This window comes from Elephantulus edwardii, unplaced genomic scaffold (genome assembly GCF_000299155.1).
Source record: "Elephantulus edwardii isolate Elephantulus edwardi_28Jun2011 unplaced genomic scaffold, EleEdw1.0 scaffold00010, whole genome shotgun sequence".
NCBI lineage: Eukaryota > Metazoa > Chordata > Mammalia > Macroscelidea > Macroscelididae > Elephantulus > Elephantulus edwardii.
Window position 1 is genome coordinate 21,237,231 of NW_006399760.1, and position 22,383 is coordinate 21,259,613.

Sequence of the window (22,383 nt, forward strand, 5' to 3'; positions counted from 1 at the left end):
CGCCAACAGGTCAGATCTGGAATCTTCTCTGGAAGAAGGTCTAGAAAGAACTGGTCAAAAATACCTGTAAACTATTTTAAATGCTGATTATTGTATATAACCACAGCAGTCAAGTATTAAATGCAGGCCTTGGCTGAAATCTGGGAAGGTCAAGCAGTCACTGTCTAGAAATGTCCTTCTACTGTCAGGACTGACAACGTACCACTTTCCTGTAGGGATTCTCTAAAGCTTTTGTAGGTTAGGTCCTTCTCTTACGGATGCTCATTTAAAGAACGTGAAACCAACAGGTGCTCAGATGCTGCCAATTTTAGTGCTTCATCTCAAATGCAATGTCTAACGGGCCTTTTGCTTTGTACTTTTAAATCCACACTGTTTTACTCACAAACTGTGCTTTCTGCTACTATTTCTTCATTATCTCTTCTGCTGAAAACAGTACCTACATCTTTTTTCCACCTTGGACCATTCTATGACATCAAACCAAAACACCCTTCATCTGACTTGGCAACTTTATCAACAATGGAAAAAAAAATCCAACAACAATAAAAAAAACCCCAACCAAAAAACACACACTCTTCTAAACAGAGCACAAGATATTACATTGAGCAATTTACCACTTTTTAATGACAGTCACAATGATGAACAAACCATCAAACTGAATAAAAATGGACACTTTTTTTTTTAATTTGATCTATGCAATCTTTGTAGTGCTGGACTGCATATCTTGCAAGACTGCAAAACACCTTTCTTTAGAACCATCTTGCTCAGCTATCTTCAGGAAGGCCAGATTTCAAAGCCTCAGAAAGTTTTTCCTCTGGATACCCCATGGGTCCTGATACAATTTCCATTTTAATGATGAGCTGGGAGGAAATTAGATCACATCCTCTAGAAAACTAAACGCTAATGTCACAGTGCCAGTTCCCCAGTGAGGACGGTATATTAATATATATATATATATTTTTTTTTTGTAAAGGAAATTAAAACATTTTAAAATTAAATCAAAGTAGAGATCCATGAATAGACTGTAACAAAGAAAAACGCAAGCACCATTCAGAGCGTAATTTATCTTCTCGGAGGTACTCGCTTTCCTCTATCAACCCCAGCTCATTTCCATCTCTCAGGTTTTTTTGGCATATTTTTCAAGTCACATTTCAAAACTCTCCAAGGTGTTCAACTTCCCACCACTTGGTCTACATGCCGAAGCTAAGGACAGGATTCCAAAACTGTGGGCATCCTCTCAAATGCCTGACGCCTCCAGTCTATGGGACTTGGCGGTACACTTCGTTCAGATGTCACCTTTTCTCGCTCTGTTGGTGGTGGTTTTGTTTTTTTTTTTTACATTAGATTCCCTTGTCCTCATGAGAGATAACGGAAGGTTCACATGACAGTGCAGCTCTTGGCTTTGTCCTTTCGTAAGTCCGTGGCAACTGCCGAGAGTTCTGGTCTGCTGGGCATGTGTGAAATCCGCTTTGTGGCCCTCTGTGATTTGTTCCGCTTAACGTTCTTATTTGTCTTGTTTACACATGCCAAGGTGGCAACGTGAAAAATGTCTCTGACGCTATTTTCAGACTGTAAAGACGAGCATTCAATGTAAGTAGCAGCTCCAATCTGTTTGGCCATATTGGCTCCCTGAAAAGCAAAAGAAGGGATTTTAGTCAACAATAGATCTTTGGGGAAAGTTGTAACATGTCCCTTTAACAGTGCAAAATAATAATAAAAACTCATTGCCATCGAGTAAGAACTAACTCATGGCTGACCTTCCAGTGGGTTTTCAGAAGTTGTAAATTGTAGGAGAGGAGGTTATCATTTTAAAACTTGCAATCATATTCTAAAGGAAGTTCACCCTGGAACGTCACTGCTATGTGCCATCGAGTTGCTTGTGATTCATAGTGACCCTATGTACAACATTCTGAATCCTGCTTTATCCCGTGCCAATCTTACTGTCTCTGACACACCTTCCCCCATTAACCCAGTCACTGAATCAATCCATCTCATCAAGGAAAGCAACACTTTACTATTTATCATTTAAATCCTGATGATACTTTGTCTTATACGTCACAAAAAGCTGATTATTTACACAGTAAAATGGAGCAACTCTTTACTAGGCCACTACAATGCCTTAGAAAACAATAATGTATCAAAAAATGATTATAATGTATTGGCTACATTTTTCAAGTGTTGCTGTCAAATCCACATATTTTTAAATTGAATGGCCTTACTAATACCTTCCTAAATATTTACAGTCAAGGACCTAAGAAAAGATGCTAAATAATCATTCAATAGATCATTCTTGATTCCTCTTAGGTGCTGAAGGTTAATCTAGTGCCACTAGGTTGTCAATAAATGAAAGACTGATCACCAATACTTAGTATGGGGTAATTGAGAGAAGCTTCTATATCTTCACGATCAACTCTAACCCAGAGTAACCAGAGGCACAAGTCTTCCAGATCAAAGCAAAGGAGAAAATTACCAGCAAATCTTACAGCTGAATTAGTCACTGAAGACCAGGAATATAAATTACAAATTTTCTATATGGCTCTGGCATGGAGATGTGGCTGTTAACATCCCAGCGCATCATGGGACACTCAAGTTCTCTCTTCTTGAGCAGAAATGGCACTCAAGGCTAGTCCCTAAGTTGCTGCTGTTTTTTTAAACAAATGTAAAGCATAGAGTTTAGAATCAGTTTTAACTTTTACGTGATTATGTCTTAGGATCCAAATACTAAGAGGATAAGCATAATTCCTAAATCTGGGTAATAAGATACATAAAAATAAGCATATAAGCAGAAAGGAAATTATTTAAAGAATGAACTTTTTGTTAATTAGATATTTAAGACAGGATTTAAAATGATGAATAGTAAATTAAAAGTGCTGCTATGGTAGCTTAGTTGCAAGAAGCCGTGTTGCAATCCCTAAGGCATATGGTTCGAGGCCACCAGCTGCTCTAGGGGAGAAGGATGGACAATCTCCTCCCTTGTGATTAACTGCCTCTGAAACCCTCCAGAGGGTCAGCTATGAGTTGGTTCTGACTCAATGATACACAACAACATTCCAACATGAACTTCCTTTAGAATATGGCTTTAAGAGCATGAGCTTCTGAAATGTATTACTTCTCTTTCTAAACACTTAAAAAAATGAATTGTCTTCCCCTCCCTAGTATTTTATTATGCAGTCAACTGTAAAATAAAATTAGCTGCTTAATTTTGGTAACATTCCTTCTTAAATCTAGTATTTAATTTTAAACCAAGGTGGACTTGCAGAGATACACAAGGTAGCTTTTGAACAACTCTTTCTGTAACTCAGCAATGAACTGCTGTTTTTGTTGTTATACGCCATCAAGTCTCCTGCAGTAATGAAATGGCATGTGATTATTCGCCTGAATGAGACAGCATTTCACATTTTATATCACATCTGCAAAAGTTAGTCATAGGGAGCTCTGGTAGACTAGTGGTAAGAAGCTTTGCTGTAATTGCAAAGGCATTTGGTTCGAATCCACCACTGCTCTGTGGGAGAAGGATGGACAGTCAACAACAGCAATTTACTCATGAACACATATGAAGTCTTCTGCAGTGAGCCACTGAAAAGTACTGGAAGCTTTGGACAGAGTGCAATATTCAAATATCATCCTATCAGCCATACCTTGTCCCTGGTAGGGAAGTTCTGGTGGCCTAGTCCCTAGGGACTTGCTCTGCTAACCCTAAGGCCTCTTTGGGGCAATCTTCTCCTCTGTGAATTATACCTTGGAAAGCCAATGGAGGGTTGATGGCAATGAATGAATGAATGGGGTTTTCATCCCTGGATTACTTAGTGCTCACTCTGCTGCTTTAAGTTATTTGTGCTCAGGACTTAAAGTGCTGAGCTGTTCACTTCGGAGACACAAGCCCAGAACCACGAGCATCCTTCCAGATGGTCAGAAGCTGGAGAGAGCTCTGGTGCCCTAGTGGTAAGAAGCTGAACTGCAATTTTGTAGGCACGAGGTATCAATCTACCAGCTGTTACACGGAAGAAGGGTGGGCAATCTCCCATGCGACTAACTCTCTGAAAACCTGCTAGAGAGAGAGTCAGCTATGGGTCATTTCCAACTTGATGGCAAACAACAACAACTACAACTCCTTAGTGAGGGAGCTCTGGTGCCTAGTGGTAAAAAGCTGTACAACAATCCCAACAATCCTAAATGTACATGGTTTGGATCCACCAGCTGCTTTGCACGAGACGGATGAGCAATCTCCTCCCATGCTATGAACTGCCTCTGAAAACCCAGCTAGAGGGTTGGTTCCAACTCTGTGGTGCACAACAAAAACTCCTTTGTAACAAATCATTTACCTAGAGTTGAGTTTACTATTTGTTGATTCCATCAAGAAATTTCCACTTGATTCACTACAAGGGATATTTCTCTCATTTTTTAAAATCCAAATGTGCACAATGACTAGATACATACCTGGTCATATGACACTGGTGTCTGCCTGTGATTGGAGAGCTCTACTAATGTACTAACATCGGTCCGGAGATCAGACTTGCAGCCAACCAACAGCATTTTGGTATTGGGACAAAATTCCTGGATTTCACCTTTCCACTATAGAAGAAGAAAAAAATAGGGTTGAAAATTAACAAAGTGCTAGCATTTATATGATGAAGACACAAATCTGTATTTGTCTTCTAAGGAGACAGTAAATTTTATATCTTGTTAATAGGAATCTGAAAACATGAATGCCTGTTATTATCTATTCTCCATCTCTGAGACTTATCTGTCCACAGTGCAAGAGACTTGCTGTGTATTGTCAGAAGGTCCTTTCAATAATTTCTTAATTATTGGGGTATCTCTGAAAGCAATACCGCCCTAGGAATAATTACACATCACAAGGAGTGATGACATCTTCAGCTATGTGGAGTATATTACTTCACAGTATGTGAGGCTGAGAATTAGGCAGAGCCAAAAAAGCCAGGTATGTTCTTAGTGATCCCATCAACAAAGACAGATGACCATCATGTCCTGGGATCTACCAGGAGGCAGATTTAATGAGTAAGAACCACTGGCCTACAAGAAGCTTCTATTTGAATGGCTAAATCACTATAGACTAATGATGATATCTACTAAAAGAAAAAAAGAAATCATCTCAAAGGCTATTAGGAAGGCATACTAGCCTGGCTTTAGTAACTCATATGCCCCATGTTAGAGTTACATAAGGTAGATGTTTCAATTTAGTCCAGCTTAGCCAGAAAGAAGTGTTGGAGCCTCCAGAAATACACCAAGAAAGAACCACAATTTTTCACTAAAGAACAAATGGATAAATTTTTGTGGTTCTGTGTCCTCAAGCCTGAGATCCCATCAGATGCAGAAAGATCTCTGGCTGTGGGGAAGAGGAAATTAATAGGGCTGACACGAGGATATGGTGCTTGACCTCACCCATATTCACCAAAAGATATTAAACTCACTATTAAATACTGTGGTGGTCACGTGTGGCTGCCATGAGTCAAAACTGATTCAATGGCAATAGATCTATTGGTACTTTCCAGAACAGTCCCTGGGTAGTGCAAGTGGTTAACATGGTCACTGGTAACCTAAAGGATAGAGGTTCAAGTCTACCCAGAAGTACCTGGGAAGAAAGGTTTGACAATCTGTTTAAAAAAAAACAAGTAGCCACTGAAAACCCAGTGCAGGACAGTTTGACTGACTCAGATGAAATTGCCTACCATAAGTGGAACCTGATTACTGGAAAATAAGGTCTTCCTGGAAGACATTCACAGAATAGGGAGGGTTGAAATGCCATATATATTAAGTACAGAACTGGAGAAGACAGTTAAGATGACACCCTGCAGGAATATTCTACAAGTTCAGCAGAGGAGACATTCCCAGAGTTACATGTTCGTGGACAAAGCACACACGGACTGAAGTCAGTAACACATTTTCCAAAGAGCCTAATTTGCTCCCTGAGTTCATTTTTTCCTTTCATCCTTTCTTTCCTTCCAGAATTACTGAGAAGCATCTACACATACCAGGCAGTCCTGGAGTTAGAAATGGAAGGTGAATGGCGGGGGGAAAGCAGAATAAGAAGCCTTTCCTGTGTTAAGTCACTCTAACCTCTTTGATATCCAAGGACTTAAAAGGATTCAATTAATCAAGACGAACCATAACAGGAGTTATCATGAGCCTTAAACCTCGCACGATGTGAAGCACACTCATTAATATCTGTAAGGCCAACATCACTATTCATTTGGTCTGAGAAGACAAAAGCAAATCAAATAGGAGCAAGGCTTTTCACTATAAATTATGCATAACCTGATACTACATCAAGCAAAAAACTCTGGTAAATAAGCAATCTCTTTTATCTACAGACAAGAACTAGGCATGCTGTTATGTCGCTCTTCAGCTTTTAATAGCTTTGGCCTCCCTCTCCATGTTTGGCAATTGTTTACAAGCACTGAAGGCAGGAGAGGTGTACGCCTGCCCGAGTCTAACCAGCATCAGCATGATTTGTGTTAGACACACAACACTACTCAAAATTAAAAGGCGTTGCAAGGCAAAACAGATCTTTTGATGTGACAAAATTCCTATTCCATTTAACTAGTTATTATTTATGGTGTTGACTAAAAACATTTTTGAAGGTTTACCTTCAAATGCTAATTTCATTGTGACACAGAGACAAGTAGTCACAGGTGATGGGAAAATACACACTAATGAGAACACACAAGGTACACTCAAAATTAAAACCAAATGGGGAAAGGAAAAACAAACCCAGGCCAACCACAAGGATATTTCTCGTGCAGACATTCCAACTGGGCCCTGATGTGGTCATGCGGGTTACCACTCAGCTCAGCCCTGATGTGGTCATGCGGATTACCACTCAGCTCAGCCCTCTGTTCTCAACCACATCCTCTGTCTACATCTTACTGTAAGGAAAAGGGGGGGGGGGGTTCTAGGAAAGTCAGCTTCCCCCATGCCACAGCACTTAGGCCAGCACATACAGTATAGTTAATAGCTGATAAATGGTAATCCAATCCATGACTAAAGCATGGCCTCTCTGACTACTTCTATGACTACCCTGCCAATCAATTCTCCTCTCTCCTAGGACCGGTGACCAACCCTGTAATAGGACCCTCGTGTGAACCTCTGCCTGGTTTATTCCCCAGCTCTCCACCTAAACAATTTGGCTGAAGGTGGTCTTCAGAGGCCAGGATCATGTAATTTATAACATGCTTACTGCTACTGTAAGGAATGTCTGGTGACCTAGTGGCAAGAAGGCGGACTGCAATCCTGAAGGAGCGCAGTTCAAATCTAGATGCTCCACAGGAGAAAAGATGGACAATCTCTTCCTGTGCGATTGACTGCCTCTGAAAACTCACTGGAGGGTCAACTGCAAGGTGGTTCTGACTAAATGGTACACAACAACAACAACAGCTGCTATTAGTATCTGCCTTATACTTATTCAAAATTCATGTTGTCTAACACCTGCAAACACACCCTTACTTCTCCTGTATTTGCTCCTGTTTCTAATGAAACTTTCTTAATGTAACACAGCTGTCTATGTTAAAATAGTGATTAGTGGGTTCAACAGTTGAATTAGGGTCCAATACAATCACAGTGGAATCTGTTGCATGAATGAAAGAATAATTGACTAAAAGAAGGAAGGGAGGGAGAGAAGAAGGTAAGGGAGGAGAGAAAAAAAGCAAGGCGGAAAGGTGCAAGAGTGGGAGAAGGAGAAAGACATACACACAAGCAGCCAAAAGAACTGTGAGCTGCATTACTGCCCCTCCAAGAACACATGTGAAAGCTCTACAAGTGTGTTTTGAGTCATAGCTTTATGAGGTAAAATTTATCACAGGCTCATCATCAAAACTATGGATAGGTACGAGAGGAATCCTTGCTTTGGCATGGGCTGGTTTTCTTCAGTACTTACACCACAAAATCAAAGGCTGGGAATTACTCAGAGGCCCTGAGCTGCCCAGGCAGCCAGGTTTCTATTTCATACAGAGTAGTGCCACCATCCCCCAGTACTTGCCTTTTTCAGGACACTGTCCAGAGTCTCTGGCCTACTAATGTCAAAGCAAATCAGCACAGCATCGGAATCCGGGTAGGAGAGGGGCCTGACATTGTCGTAGTAAGGAGAACCTGGGAAGAAAGAAAACAACAGAGACATGAGTTTTCAGAGGCAAATCTCCTTCACCTGTCATGCATTAACTCTGTCTGCCCTTTCAAGCTAAATCGCTTGAATGCCACATCACAGCCCCACCTCTGCTCCCCTTAATCCTTATAAAAGAATGAGAACAAACAAAGGCCAGATCAGTAATCCCTTTCTTTCAACCAGGAGAATAAGTAAATCTCCACTGTATCTGACCTGAATTCAAGGGGAGGGGACAGGATCTGAAGTTGAAATCTGCAAGGTTCAAAGACCAGAACTCAAAAAAGTGCCCAGTGAAGTAGCCTGGAGACCCCAGACTTTGAGCATAAATTCATCCCCACCACAGAATGGGCGGGAAAGTAGCTTTAGGCCTCTTGTTGCCAGCTTCTTCATTCATAAACTACGAGGCGGATAGTATCTCTTCCATTCACTCATAGATGACCACTTTATCTCCCTAGTGTTAAAACAAAACCAAACCCAGACGATGCCTGGAATGTAATAAAGGCTTAAGTAAGTATTAACTGGTTATTACTACTGCGTTGTTACTGAGGAAAGCTGAGTGGTAGCAAGCAAAACCTGAGTTACTTCCAGGGAACAGAGATCAAAATTAAAGACAGCTCTGGTGACACAGTCTGCATGCAGAGTAGTGCTGCCAACTCAAAGAGGGGAGGCTGGAGCCCACCAGCCACTCCAAGGAAAAAACGACCGGCAATCTGTTCCCGTGCAATGTACAGCCTCTTAAAACCTGCTGGTGCACTACTTCTGACTCTAAAGATGAGTTGAGTTGACTCTCCCATAGCGAAGTGTGAGTGAGTGGCGGAGGAAGAGAATGGCCTACTTCAGCCACACAAAGACAGCCCCTGCAAACCACATCAGGCTACTGGCCCTGCCTCCAAGCTACAGGTTTGAATAAGCTATTGACCTGTGAGCTTGCTTACTAAAACTTAGCCTCAAACCTACAGACTTTCTTCCTGTTACAAGCAAAGAATGTAGTAAATGCCATATTACAGCATGTCACTTTTCCACAGTGAAAAAGCTCTTGACAATGACAGCAGATCAAGGTCCCCCTCAGAAGTTCAGATTTTTAAAAAGCTGGCTGTCGAGTTGACTCACAGGGACCCCACGTGTGCCAAAGCAGAAGAGTCCTCCTAAACTTTACCACAGCTCACCTTCCTTCTGAGGTGGGACTGTAAACGCCAACCTTTCAGTTAATTGGTTAATTGGTGAATTGTATTAACCATTCGAGATTCCCAAGGTTCAAATTACCAGCCAATTGTTCCAACCACAGAAGCCTCTAGTCCTTCAAGAAAGTCCTTCTGTTTATTTAAGAATGCAGAAAGATGAGCAAATTACATGAAGTCAGTTGTTATAAAATGGTGTGGATACATATTTAAATCAACCTGCCAACAGCTACTTTTTACGTTTTTGTTTTCAATATACTTGTATTTTACAAGAGAGCTCAGGTGGCCTAGGGGTAAAGAGTCATGCTGTCAACCCAAAGGTAGGTGGCTCTAATTCACTAGCTGCTCTTTAGTAGAAAGATGCACAATCTCCTGGCATGCCATTTAGGGCCTCTGAAAACTCAATGGAGGATCAGCTGTGAGTCAGTTCCAACTGGAGGGCACATAAACAAGAACAGTATTTCACAAGTATATCTGTATCTACTTTTTTAAAAAAATATCATTTCACTAGGCTAAGAAACAGATGGCTGGTATGTGACTCTAAAGAAGAGAAAGACAATCTCAACCACCTAAGTCTGTTTGAAATCTAATTTCATTTTGACATCACTTTCCCTTTCTAGAAGAAAAACATGACATGTTGTCCCCTGACAAATCAAAACCTGCACCGTCAAAGGCAGGAGGAGAAAAAGACTATAAAGCAGCTTTTAAAACAATCTCAAATATTTCCATCAAAACGAGAATTTTCAGAAGCCTGCTCTTGTGGCCTGAAGTTACTTTGTGTTAGGGTGAGGTGCCCCGAGCCAGGTTTTCTGGGTCCCTGAGAGTCACACTGGAACCCATGCCTAACACCACTGGTGCCTTCTTCCAGGGCAGAGTGACAGCTCCAGGCCAGGTGTGCTGGCAAATCAAGGGAAAGGAACAGGAAGGAAGTGTGAGCCAGGAGAGACAATGGCAGCCAGGCATTTTCCTGAAGTGAAGCAATTCTGTCTACATCTGGAAGCAGGGTCCCGAGGAAGCTGAGGCTGCCAAGTGAAAGATTACTTCCTTCAGGTTTGAGTGTTCGAAAGTCAAGTCATTTTCAGATATTAAGGTAAATTAAAATGAGGCTGTCTCTGCAAATGACAAGCTGCTGCTGTCTTTTCAGAATTCAAAGGACTCTAAGATGAAGAGAGTAATTCCTGAGTTCATCAATCTAAACATATCTGAGAGGAATCTGAAATGAGGTGACTTAAGGTATTTCGACAGCTTGGTATTTCTCTGCTAGTCTATTAAGTTTGGATTTGTGCAATTCTAGCCTTTCCTGTTTCTTCTATGTCTAAAATCCAACTTTTACACAGTGCCTGCTGTAAACATTTGGGAATGGCTGCCCAAACATGTACTAAGAGATCCTACGGGGAAATAGAAGAGGAAATCCAAACAGGACCTGAGCAGTCACACAGCTGACAAGAAAGGACCAGATTCTAAAGCCAGCAAGTCGGAGAACCCCAACAACTGGGACTGTTGGGTCCCTGGGCCCACCTCAGTGTCTGCCTTCTTGAAATCCCTCACATTAGGCAAGCCAACTCTCTGTGGCTACTCTACCTTTTCAACCACACCAGCAAGCACTTCCCAGGCTGGGAGTACTTACAACTCATTCAGATCAAAGGCAGGTTTTTAAAGGTGTTAAAATATTGAAAAGTGGGGTAACTAGGAAAATCTAGAGAGGAGGTTTCAACCTTTAGGTGACTGCCACGTGGCAACAGAGCACTCCCCTCCCTTTGTGTGTGGGCTCCCCTCCCCCACCCACTTCAGGCCACAAAGGAGGTGTGGCTTTGTCTTCAGCCCTCTGTCAAGCTGCAGACCCCTGTTTACCAGAAGCCAGGGAGCTGGCTCCTCCACACTAGGCTTAGCCTGTCTGTATTCAAACAGCTGCAGAATGCAGGCTTTGGCCCGCTTTTAAAATGAAACGGATTCTGCAAGTTTAAACAGATTTTTATGGAAATTTGTTTCACTTGGATTTACTGTTTTGAATGAAAATCCACATGCAGTGTCAAAGAAGATGAGAAACAAGCCACTTTGCTTGTTGACAGAAAGAGGTATTTTTAATAAGACCTAATGAGGAGTAACATTTTGAGCCAGTCCTATTACTTTTGCAAGGGAAAGAATGCTGCTTGTAGATCATCAACAGCATCCAAAGGCAGCAATAAAACCCATCTCCATCTTTATGAATTATATTCATGATGCACCTACCCACTAACTGCACAAGTACATCTTCACAAAGATGCTCCTGATAGGTTAGCTCAAACTTTTTGAGGGCTTGTAAAAAAAAAACAAACCAAAAAAACAAACAAACCAGAAACCAAAACAAAACAAAAAACCCTACTTTTTCCCCTGTAGAAATGGAACTCTTCTACTAGGAAAAGTCTAACAATTTATCAGCTACACAAATCCTTCAGAACCCCAAATCCTGTGGAATGTCCCAGTGTTTACCCTGTTAAAGTACACAGAATTCTTCCCTCTTCGTGCCTGTAATGCTCAAACCCCTGCACAAAGGCAGGCCAAGTAGGAGGAATACACGGTGTGATCACAGGCCTGTATGGGTTAGCTCTCAAGCCCAGGAAAAAGCCAGGAATTCCAGGAATGTGCCTGTGGAATGAGAAGCAGTATGGGAAGGCAGAAGCTGCACTGAAATGAGGAGAAGAAAGTAAGCCTATAAACAGGAACACTAGGTGCCCCTAATCCCTCTCTTCTTCCAGGAAAGTCTCAAAATGGCCTGTTGAGCTAAACAGCAACATGGGGGTGGGAGGGAGAAAACTGACTTCTGGGGTTTTTCCCCCCCTCAAAATCACCTTGAAAACTTTCTTAAGTAGCTACAAAACTAAAACCACCACATACAGAATGCTAAGCATTCCCCCACGAATGAACTTTTGAACTTTTAACTGCATTATTCTAGGTAAGTATATGCTATATTGTACGTATGTACATACAGTTTTGCAAATGAGATTCATTAAGTGTGGATCCTGAGCTTTCCTTGTAAAATAAAACTCAGAGTATGGAATATACTTCCTGCTAATGGGTACTCTTAGATGGAGCATCACATTTTATTTCTCTTACTCTGGACAAACTCCAAACACACAGCACTGGTCTGAGCCCTTTCTGACTGACTTGCCAGATTTTTAATGGGTAAACTCCATGAAACCCCACACTGTATAAAAACAACTATCCTACATGAACAAAAAGTGTATGCTCTAACACCACACATTTTAAGGGCTGTTTTCAGGTGTAGATTAATTAAAAGAAGTATATTTGAGGTCCTCTACTTCGGCAAACAGCAGCAAAGTTCAAAAGGCTTTTGATATTTCAGGTCTGTCCATCTTTGTCTTCAAGATCATTAATTCCGGATGAGAACAAGATTTCCAGCCTAGGAACAGTCACAGGGTGCCTCACCCAGAAACTAATTCTTCAGATGCATACCTGCCAGGTTAAGTCATCAATTCATGGAGCTAGAACACCATATATGTACATAATTAAATGTATACATATGATTCGTGCCCAAAAGGGAAGCTTTCTAGAACCTTTGGCAAAACCAGTTTGAATGCCGTCAGGCTTCATACAAGTCTGAGAACTGCAAACTTCTCTAGTTTGGTGTTTCATAAATTATCTTTTGAAGCTTAAACTGAAACAAACACTTTCCTTCCTCCATAAGAAACAATAAAAGTAGAATTACAGCATACCAAAAATTTGTATGCTTGGTAACAGTACCCCAATACATTAGCATGCCAAAATAGTGTGGTATTTTCAGTAACCACCAAAAGAACTTTTGTAACCAACAGCAGCTAACACATGAGAAGGTATGCTCCATCCCATAAGATGGTATTTCCTCATGCCATCACTAATTGGAGTGAATGCTTCAAATTAGTAACAATCTCAAGAATGTGAATCAAGTCTGGGCAGAAGTTCTGTATCTGGCTCAGTTTAAGATTCTTCTTCATCCTTTCCTGCACAAGCCACACTATAAATGCAGGGCCAATAAATATGCAACAGGCCATTGTGGGAAAGGCCTTTTGTTTGCTGCCTCTATTTGTTCTGATTAATAAGAATTATGATAGTATGAAAATCTGTGAGGCTTTGTATGTTCTTATAATAATGGTGTAACTATTTCCTATTTCTGGGGGTGCTCAATATCTACTTGGATACAAATTCAGGGAGGGAGAGATAAAATTCATCCTTTTGAACTCTAAATAAACCTTTAGCTTACTTTTTATTTTATTTTATTGGGCTATCTAAGAGACATACATTTTACTTAGAGTGGTGCCATTGTGAGTCATGTAGTTCTAGGGCAAAGAGTTGGTATGCAGCACTTTAAAAAAAAATCACATTACAGTGAGTGACAGATTGAAGTTTTTATGTTTCATATATAATACTCAAGAGTTCCAATGAGTGAAATCTGCTTTTCCAAATATGGTGTCACTGGGCTCATTTTTCAAAATCGATGTGCACGTCACCTGGCTGAGTTTCTGGTGCAACTTAGGTCCCACTGTCAATGAAGTTTTTGATTTGCAAAGAGGAATACAGAAAAGCTTCCAATTTGTAACAAGTGAGATGACTTTTATAGGGTTTAAAAAAAATGGCTGAAGCACAGCTAATTCATTTGGCAGAGTCCACTAGACACCATGAGCTAACTGGTGAAACTATTGGTCCTTAGTGTCATATCTACATGCAAAATAACTGGATTAAAAGGGAAACATCTGGTTATTTCAGATGGCATCAGAATGACCAATCTGGATCCCTAATTGAATGGACAACTTAGCAAAAAAGCCAGACCAAAGAGGGTGGAGGGGACAATTAAAAATCTGAGAAAGAAAGAAAAGAAAGGGAGGGAGGGAGGGAGGGAGGGATGGGAGGAAGAGGAGAGGAGAGGAGAGGAGAGGGGAGGAGAGGGGAGGGGAGGAAGAGGAGAGGGAGAGGGAGAGGGAGAGGGAGAGGGAGAGGGAGACAGATGCAGACTTAGGAATGAAATTCATGGGTTTGTTTTAATGGAAATCACTGCATGGTAGCCAAAACTCAAAATGCAGTCAGTCATTGGTTTTGGGAAACTAGAGCCTAAACTCAGAACTGTTCTGCTTTAACTTCCTTTTCTTACAGACCATCAGTGAGAAAGTTCAAGGTACATGTTTAACTCTAAGCTCTTTTGGATCATTACCATCTTATGAAATGTCTGGTTTTCTGCAATTTTGACCTTGATGTTTACACCTTTAGCAATGATGTTCCTTCCTTTGGCTCCTTTTTCATTTTGACCCTCTCCCTTTCTCTCAGGTTAAGTTAGACTTCTTCAGCATTTGTTGGTTTTGGATCATGTTTTTACTCACAGCCACTAAATTAAGTGACTTTCCATGAAAGAGGGACTGAATCTAAAGGAGGAAATTGTGGTTGGATTCAATGAACACTGAGTCAAGGGGTTAGGTTGGCTATGGGACCAGCCAATGATTTGGGGACCTTGTTGAACTCAGCTTTAGAACTTCCAGGCACACTCTTTTGAACAGGTTCGAAAGAACAAAAAATGAGGAAGGGCATCTATGTCCCCTATTTGTCCTGTGATGTTCTTAGATGGCTTTCTGAGAAGATTTACTATGTTCAAGGAACAGCTCAAAGGCCTCTCTTTCCACCTAAATGCAACACTTGTCTGAGATCCTCAGCTGATTTCTTGGGTGACCATGGAAAAAACTTTAACAGTTTTTATTGTGTTTCCCATTTTCCTCAACATCTAGCCTGGCCTATGGGCCTGGAGGTCCTAAAACATGCTTGCTGATTTGATAATCATTCCATATGTCTTGCTTAGATATGTTACTTTATGTAGTATTCACAAGCAAGGTACCAGTGACCTATTTTGAAGATTTTTCTGGATTAATTACATACTACTCTCCAACAGTGCCAGGACCATGCCTTTTAATAGACATTTCATTAGAGGAGAGGTCACCAAGATCATTCTTCACACTTGATGTATAAGCCATAAATTGAATACACATAGATTTGTGTTTACAGAGCAGTTTGTGCTCAAAGGAAACACCAAGGTACGCTAACCCCCCTGACATCAAGTAGAGTCCAACTGATGGTGACCTGTCTGGTTGAGTAAAACTATTCTACAGAGCTGTGAAGACTGTACAGCTTTAAAGAACAGACTTTGCATTTTCTTCTGTGGAGTAGCTGCTGGATTCAAAATCTTGACCTTTTGGTTAGCAGCTGAGGGTTCAAATACTGCAAACAGGGTTCCTCTCTCTGAGTAAGGGAGTGAGGTAATTAAGACCTTTCCCCTTCAGGTTAAAAAAAAAAAACAAACCAAAAAACAAAAACAAAAACTCAACCCTGAAACAATTAAAAAACTACCTTGTCTCTTAATAATACTAAAAGTAATTCAGGAAGTGCTGACTTAAGTACTCATGGCCTAAGAGAAGCTTGTATCATGACAAGATTCAAAAGAGTGTTCATAAGACAATAGCAGAATTATTGTGGGGAAATTCTAACAGCTGAACTGAATATTTTAAAAGGCTTTTAATAATATGCCTTAAATAAAATGTGCATTAACTTGCCTTGGCTACAAGCTGGCATGAGTGATTATTACTCCCTAAATCACATGTGCTGAAATTACACTGCAATCAAATCTCTTAGGAAAAGATATGGTGATTCTTCAATGACTAAGTTTCTATTATTAGCAGGCATTTGGCTTCATACTACAAATTATTCCTCTGCTTGGCCAATGTGGCAGAGTTTGAAGCCTAAGATGATAGAATTACTTTGGTCTCATTTATCACTTCAAAATGTTGAAGCCATTATCCATTGTTTTGTAGAAACTCACTGGGGGAAAAAAAAAAAAGAAACTCACTGGGCTTCATTGAGAATCATTAGCATTTCCACAACTACTAATGAAAATATTCATCTTTATAGTGAGAAAGGAATCTTTTCCAGTAAAATCGAGACATTTTGGACCTTCATCTAAAAACTAACCTGACACAAATCTTAGCATATGCACAGCACATTTTTCCCTTTAAAAACAGTTTTGTTTGCATCTTAGGGGCCAAAATACTTGGAAGCAGCCATAAGCAATCATCTCAATACTGTGGCTGCTTGGTGTAAGCACAGGGCAGTGGAATGAAGCTGTTGCTTAACCTGAGAGAATAGGTAACTCTTCACTAAAAGGCTGATAGGGAGCTCTGGTGGCATACTGGTAAAGGACTGTGGTGCCAATCCAAAGGCACGTGGTTCAAATCCACCAGCTGCTCCATCGGAGAACGTTGGACAGCAATCTCCTTCCATGAAATTTATAACCTCTGAAAATCCAATGGAGGGTCAGTTATGGGTCAGTTCAGCCTCAACAACACATAACAAAAAAAACAAAAAAAAAAGTTTGAACCCACCAGTCACTCTCAGGGAAAAAAGGATGAGAAGTGTTCTCACAAAGAGTCAGCCTTGGCAATTCTATAAGCCACCTCTGTTCCCGTCCTTCATAGAGTCACTGAGTAGGATAACTAGATGGCAGTGGAGAGTGGGAAAATGTGTGTGTGTGTGTGTATATATATATATATCTCAAAGAACACAACCAGGTATTAGAGTATGCTTGAACTCAACGGCAATTAGGATCCTTATGGTTTGACTCAGTGGCTGTGGCAATGTGGTCAGCTATGTCAGAAACAGGGAGGTTGGCTCAGAATAGGGCAAAGTTCAGATTCACTGGTCACAGGGTCACTGTGAGTCATAATTAACTGGACGGCACATAACAACAACAAAATAAGTATACAATGAGTTACAGTAAGCGAGGACAACTTCCTCCTTTCATTCTCAGCCTCACCAACCCAACTAGACTGTAATATTCTTCAGGGCAGGCCCATGCTTTACTCTATCTTAGGGTTTAACAAAGGATGTACACACTAGAAGGTGCAGAAAGGCATTGAAGAGACAGAGAAGCACCAGGAATTTAAGTTATTGAGCCATCAAAAGGAAAACATGAATTACTTCCTTCTCACTTATGGAAGGAGTCTGGGTGGTGAAATCGCTAAAGTACTTGGATGCTAATCAGAAGTTTACAAAGTTCAAGTCCACACAGACGGGCCTCAGAAGAAAAACCTGGCAAACTAATTCTGAGGAATTTAGCCAAGGACAACTCCATGGAGCACACACAGTTCTGCCCTGATACACATGAGGTCACTATGAGTTGGAAACAGCTCCAGGGCAAACCAGTTTTTACTGGTTTTGCTTGTTGCAAATGGGTCCTGCACACTCTACATTTTCACTTTGTTCTCTGCCACATCACTTTGGCAGTCTTGCTCCACATCATTTTGGTAGGGGGTTACAATCCCCTTCTAGATGTTGCTGGACTCTAGAAGTCAGGAAGGGGAGAGAAGTCGTTTACCCAAGTAGTTGTCCCTCTGCTAGAAGACTAAGAGGACTCATGTACCAGACAAAGTAAAATAGTTTATGCCATCGCTCTCCCTAAGTGAGACAAGACAAGTAAGCACATCAAGTTTCCCCTATAGAAATCATAAACTTTCACAAAAGTCCTAGGAAGAGGAAAGTGAAAATGTGAGTTAGGACTTGAGGCTTGGCTCAGAGTTAATTTGTTGGCAGTTGGAAATAATAAATGTCTCAAGAGGCATAAGGCACATGCAATTATTTTCACAATCTGAACTAAACAAAAGTCTTAGTGGGCAAAGAAAACGTCAAACATTTGTCAGAAAATAATCCTGTTCAGAAATTTGTCAGGGAAAACTTAAGATGAAATGGAAAAATGTTAAAGATACTGGAAATGATTAGTCACTGATGCATTGGCTCTTGTTAGATGCATTTTGTTTATGAAAGACAACACATTTTTGGTGGAATATCTGATAACTGTGTTTAATTAACTAACATTTCACCTCAAGGACGACATAGTAGAATTTGAAATAACTCCCTTATGCCTCTTTTTCATTTGTATAAAATCTGTATTCCAACCATGATTTCATTACTGGTTAATTTTGCAGTGCAGTATTTTCTTAATCATAGTTTTCAAACCTTTATGTTTCCAGTTGAGTGTGTATGGGCTGTTGTTTCATTAAATAAAAATACAAGTGATTATTTCACCACAGACTTCATTTCAGGTGATTATCTTTAATTTGATGAGAAACAGTGTTTGTAAATTTGCCATTCTTTGTGCACAGGTAATTCAGTGATGATAAATGCCAGAAAGTGTCCTCATCTCCATGGCAACTAGGCATATCATTATGCTTGTCTTCACTCAACAGATGCGACTGGGTGCCTACTGTGTGCGTTGACAACACATTGTATTTTTCATGAAATACTTGACAATATCTGAAATTACACTTATTTGAATATGGAAAGGATCACCTTCAATTACAAACTGTTCATTACTTTTCTGACCTCTTTTTTTAAAAAGTATTATTTTCTGGTTTTGGAAATGTGTTCCTCTTTCTCTGTTGGTGGTCCTGTGATATTTGAAGTTTGAGACAGGGATAGCCCAACTCATTCCTTCACCCCATCTGTAAGACTCCCTAGTCTTTCATGAAGACTGGATCTACCCAGCTTCACAGGCCAGATCAACCATGACCATGAACTAAAGTCAGTCAACTGTGAAACGCAAAGATAGGACTAATATGGTGTACCAACCCCTAGGGCTGTATGAGGTTCTAGAGGTTATACAGGTAACACAGACATCTGGATCAGACGTAAGAGCCCCCCCCCAGGTTTAAATAATCTCAACACACACTGAGTTCAAAGAGAGCCTGGGAGGGGCAAAGTACAGGAGCTAATTATTGATAGGAACTGTCCTCTCTCATTTGTCATTAAGTACCAGGCTGTGTAAGGATTCCCAGGACAGGAATTCCTTTCTTAAGTAAATAAGCACTAGGCTCCATGTATCACCACCTTCTGGAGAAGAGGGAGTGTGTGTGGAATGTCCGGAACAAAAAGAGATCCTGGTGGCCCCGCTGCCCATGGCAAGGCTGAAGGAAGTCTGAGCGTTTGGCATGCATGGACCATGAGAGGCGCTCATGTGTAGCTTTTGTGGAGAGACGGCCTCTGGCGACCCGGTGGGTCTGGTTCCTTCCTTTAGCTCAAATCTTTCTGGGACACCAGAGGTTCAGGCCAGGGGTTGTGGAGTGCACAGAAGCACCCCCTGGAAGCCCCTCCCAGCAGAACGTAGCTCCACCTCCGGGGCCCCACCTCCTCGCCTAACAGCAAAACCTGCGTGCTGGCACTTGTGTCGCTAGTTTCGCTACAATTTTGGCTGAGTTCACTTGCTGCAGCCCAACCCCCTCCTAAACCTCCCAGACTTAAGCTTAAAGGGGCTTCACTGGGCCTTCCTACAAGCTCCTCCTTCTGGGGCGGCAGCCTTCCTGGAAGCCGGCACTCCGGCCCCCAGGCAGGGCTGGAGGGGTGGCGGGTGTCTGGGTCCCGGCCCAAGCCTCCAGGATCGCGTCTCCTGGCCCCAACATGCGGGACTTGGCCCTGAACTCGCCGCGATTTGGAGCCTTCCTGCTAGGGGGTATCCTGGCCCTCTCCGCCCTCGCGAGAAAGGTTGGGAGGCGGGAGCATGGGAAGGCACTAACCCCGGCCTTGAACCCCACGACCTTTGAAAAAGAACCCCCGACGGGTGCAATAATTCAACTGGACAACAAGGTCAAAGGCGAAGAACGCGGCTGGCGGCCGGGCTGGCAGGCGGTGATGCATTAGGAGTCAGGAGGGGATGGCGTGGACCGGGAAGCGCGTGGACGCAGGGGGCTCGGCGGGCAGGTCAGCACGGAGGCAGCAGGCAGGCCCGCAGCTCCGGGAGTAGACCGGGGATTGCACGCAGCGAAGCCGGGGAACCCTGCCGCTCCCCGCGCGGCCCTCGCCGCCTGCGCACTCCGCGCAGCGGTCACGTCACGCGCACCGGGCCGCCCGCGCTCACCGTACTCTCCCCAAGCGCGAATTCCGCACGTACCGCGTCGCGGCGGGGATTTCTCCCTTCTTCACCACCCCGGCCCGGGCACGGCCGCTCCAACCACCAGCCCTCTCCAAGCCTCGAGTTCCGCAGCAGCGCACACACGCCCCCCCCGCCCCGAACCCCCCACCTCTTTGGTTACTCCCCCCCCAGGCGATTCAGGCACGTCCCCACGGCGTGACAACCCCCTGCTGCCCCGCCACTGGCGGCTCCAGCCGCGCGGTCACTCCGCAGGCACAATGCCCCCCTCCTACCCGCACTCTACCACCTCCCCGCCCCTCCCCTCACTCAGAACGGCCACAGTTGTCACCCAGCGGGGAACGTGGGAATCTTTCAGAGGGGGCAAAGTTAACCTGGGCCCTGGCGCCGGGAGACGCAGGTCAAAGCAGAACGCTCCCAGGCTCGAGGTCCCGGGCACCGCCGCGCACCCGGAGCAGCTGGAAGGAAGCATGCCCGCCCCCAACGCCACGCGACCCCAAGACGCGCTTACCCGAAGTGTCCCACAGGCTCAACTCTATCCTTTGTGTGTCGATTTCAAAACTGGCTGTGTAATTCTCAAACACTGTTGGGACGTAATTCTGAGCAAAGAAGAGAGATAAGGAAGGAGAGAAAGCAGAGAGATTAGCTTAAAATCCACGAAGCCCGCAGACGCCCTAAGAAAATCTCCTTCCCAGGACCCCAGGTTTGGGATTGGTCTCTTTTATGAAAAAATTTTAAAAACTCGTGCACCCTTTCCCACATCCTTTCTCTGAGCCTCGCCGTCCCCTGCCCGCTCCGGGAGACGTTTTGACCCAAATCTCCCAACCCCCAGGGTTCCACACACACATGAAAGGCCAAGTTTCAGACGCCACCAATTGTGCCATCGCGTCCCAACCCCTAAATGCTTCCAGCTCACTTTCCCTCTCCCGGCAGCCGAACGAGGGGAAAGTAGTAAGGAGTGAGAAAGATGACTTTTTAAGAAATAGAGAGGGGTGCACGAAGGAGCCACCCTGGACGCGCAGCCCGGCCAAGCGCACTCACCTCGGGGAAGCAGTCCTTGGCGAACACATGCAGCAGCGCCGTCTTCCCACACTGACTGTCTCCCACCACTACTATCTTGCATTTCACGTTCTGATTAGGATCCATGATAGATTTACTGGATAATTTCTGGCTGGCTCTTCTCTCCTTCATTGATCTTGCCTTATTTTCTCTGTGAACAGGAATTTTCTCTTAGGGGGGAAAATTGTATTTTCTCTAAGAAACAGATAAGAAAAATCGCAAGGCTGGTGGGAACCCCAGAAGCGCGGCGCAGACGGGGGAGGGAGCGAGAGGAGCCGACTCGTTACTCCCTTCCAACAAGTTTTCTGCCTGACTCCACACCTAGCTTCCCAAGTCCAATTCCGATCCGACTGCTTTGTTTCACGCTCTCTGCGCGGCTTTATATGCCCGGCCTTCCAATCCTCTTCTTTCTCAATGAGAGAGGGAAACGGGCCCGCCTCCTCCCCTTTTATGGAGCCTGGGAGCGAGCGCGGCCTCATTACTTTCGGAAAATGTAAACAGTGCGCCCTCTAGGGTGAGCAAACGGGATCTACCAAGTCAAGGCTCTGGGATCATTGGAAGGCCCCAAGTTCTTTTCACTGAAAAAGAGTGGAAACTAGACAAGTCCTGGAAATGAAGAGTCTGAGCATATAGGCCTATTGTTGTTGTTATGTGCCGTCGAGTCGCTTGCTACTCATAGCGATCCTGTGTACAACGGCTCTGAACCCTGGTCTATCCTGAGCTACCTTATTGTGTATGACATACCTAGCGCCATTACCTTAGTCACTCACTCAATCCATCTCTTAGCGGATCTTTCTCTCTTGCGCTGTCCCTCCACCCTCCCAAGCATGATGCCCCTCTCCAAAGACTGATCCCTCCTTGCAACATGCCCGCCATATGTCAGATGGAGCTTCAGAATCCTTGCGTCCAAGGATCAGCCTGGTTTCATCCTCTCCAGAATGAGCCTGTTTGTTCTCCCAGCAGCCAGGAAATCAAAAGTTGAATTGCATTGGGAAAATATGCTGTCAAGGACCTCTCCAGAGTACTGAAGAGCAAGGTGTGTCTGATCCAGGCCATGCTCTTCACAATTACTTGCTATGAATTAGAAAGCTGGACAATGATTA

General features: G+C 43.1%; 1 protein-coding gene across 1 annotated transcript; it reads right to left on the minus strand.

Annotated features, from left to right (window-relative positions):
* Positions 1–1,246: 1,246 nt before the first annotated feature.
* LOC102848993 (rho-related GTP-binding protein RhoE-like) lies at positions 1,247–21,635 on the minus strand. Its single transcript, XM_006880767.1, has 5 exons — positions 21,263–21,635; positions 20,733–20,820; positions 7,994–8,103; positions 4,435–4,569; positions 1,247–1,626 (listed from the first exon to the last, which is right to left on the minus strand). Exons 1-5 carry the CDS (start codon positions 21,410–21,412, stop codon positions 1,375–1,377), a joined length of 735 nt encoding a protein of 244 aa, XP_006880829.1. The 5' UTR covers positions 21,413–21,635; the 3' UTR covers positions 1,247–1,374.
* Between the last annotated feature and the right edge of the window lie 748 nt (positions 21,636–22,383).

What these genes read in the sequence shown, in the direction of transcription:
- LOC102848993 (XM_006880767.1), bottom strand. Translation starts at nt 21,412, where the DNA reads ATGAAGGAGAGAAGAGCCAGCCAGAAATTATCCAGTAAATCTATCATG. An exon ending in CCAAGGACTGCTTCCCCGAG is followed by an intron (nt 20,821 to 21,262) that starts GTGAGTGCGCTT and finishes TTCTTTGCTCAG; the next exon opens with AATTACGTCCCAACAGTGTT. An exon ending in TGGACAGTGTCCTGAAAAAG is followed by an intron (nt 4,570 to 7,993) that starts GCAAGTACTGGG and finishes CTTCTTCTATAG; the next exon opens with TGGAAAGGTGAAATCCAGGA.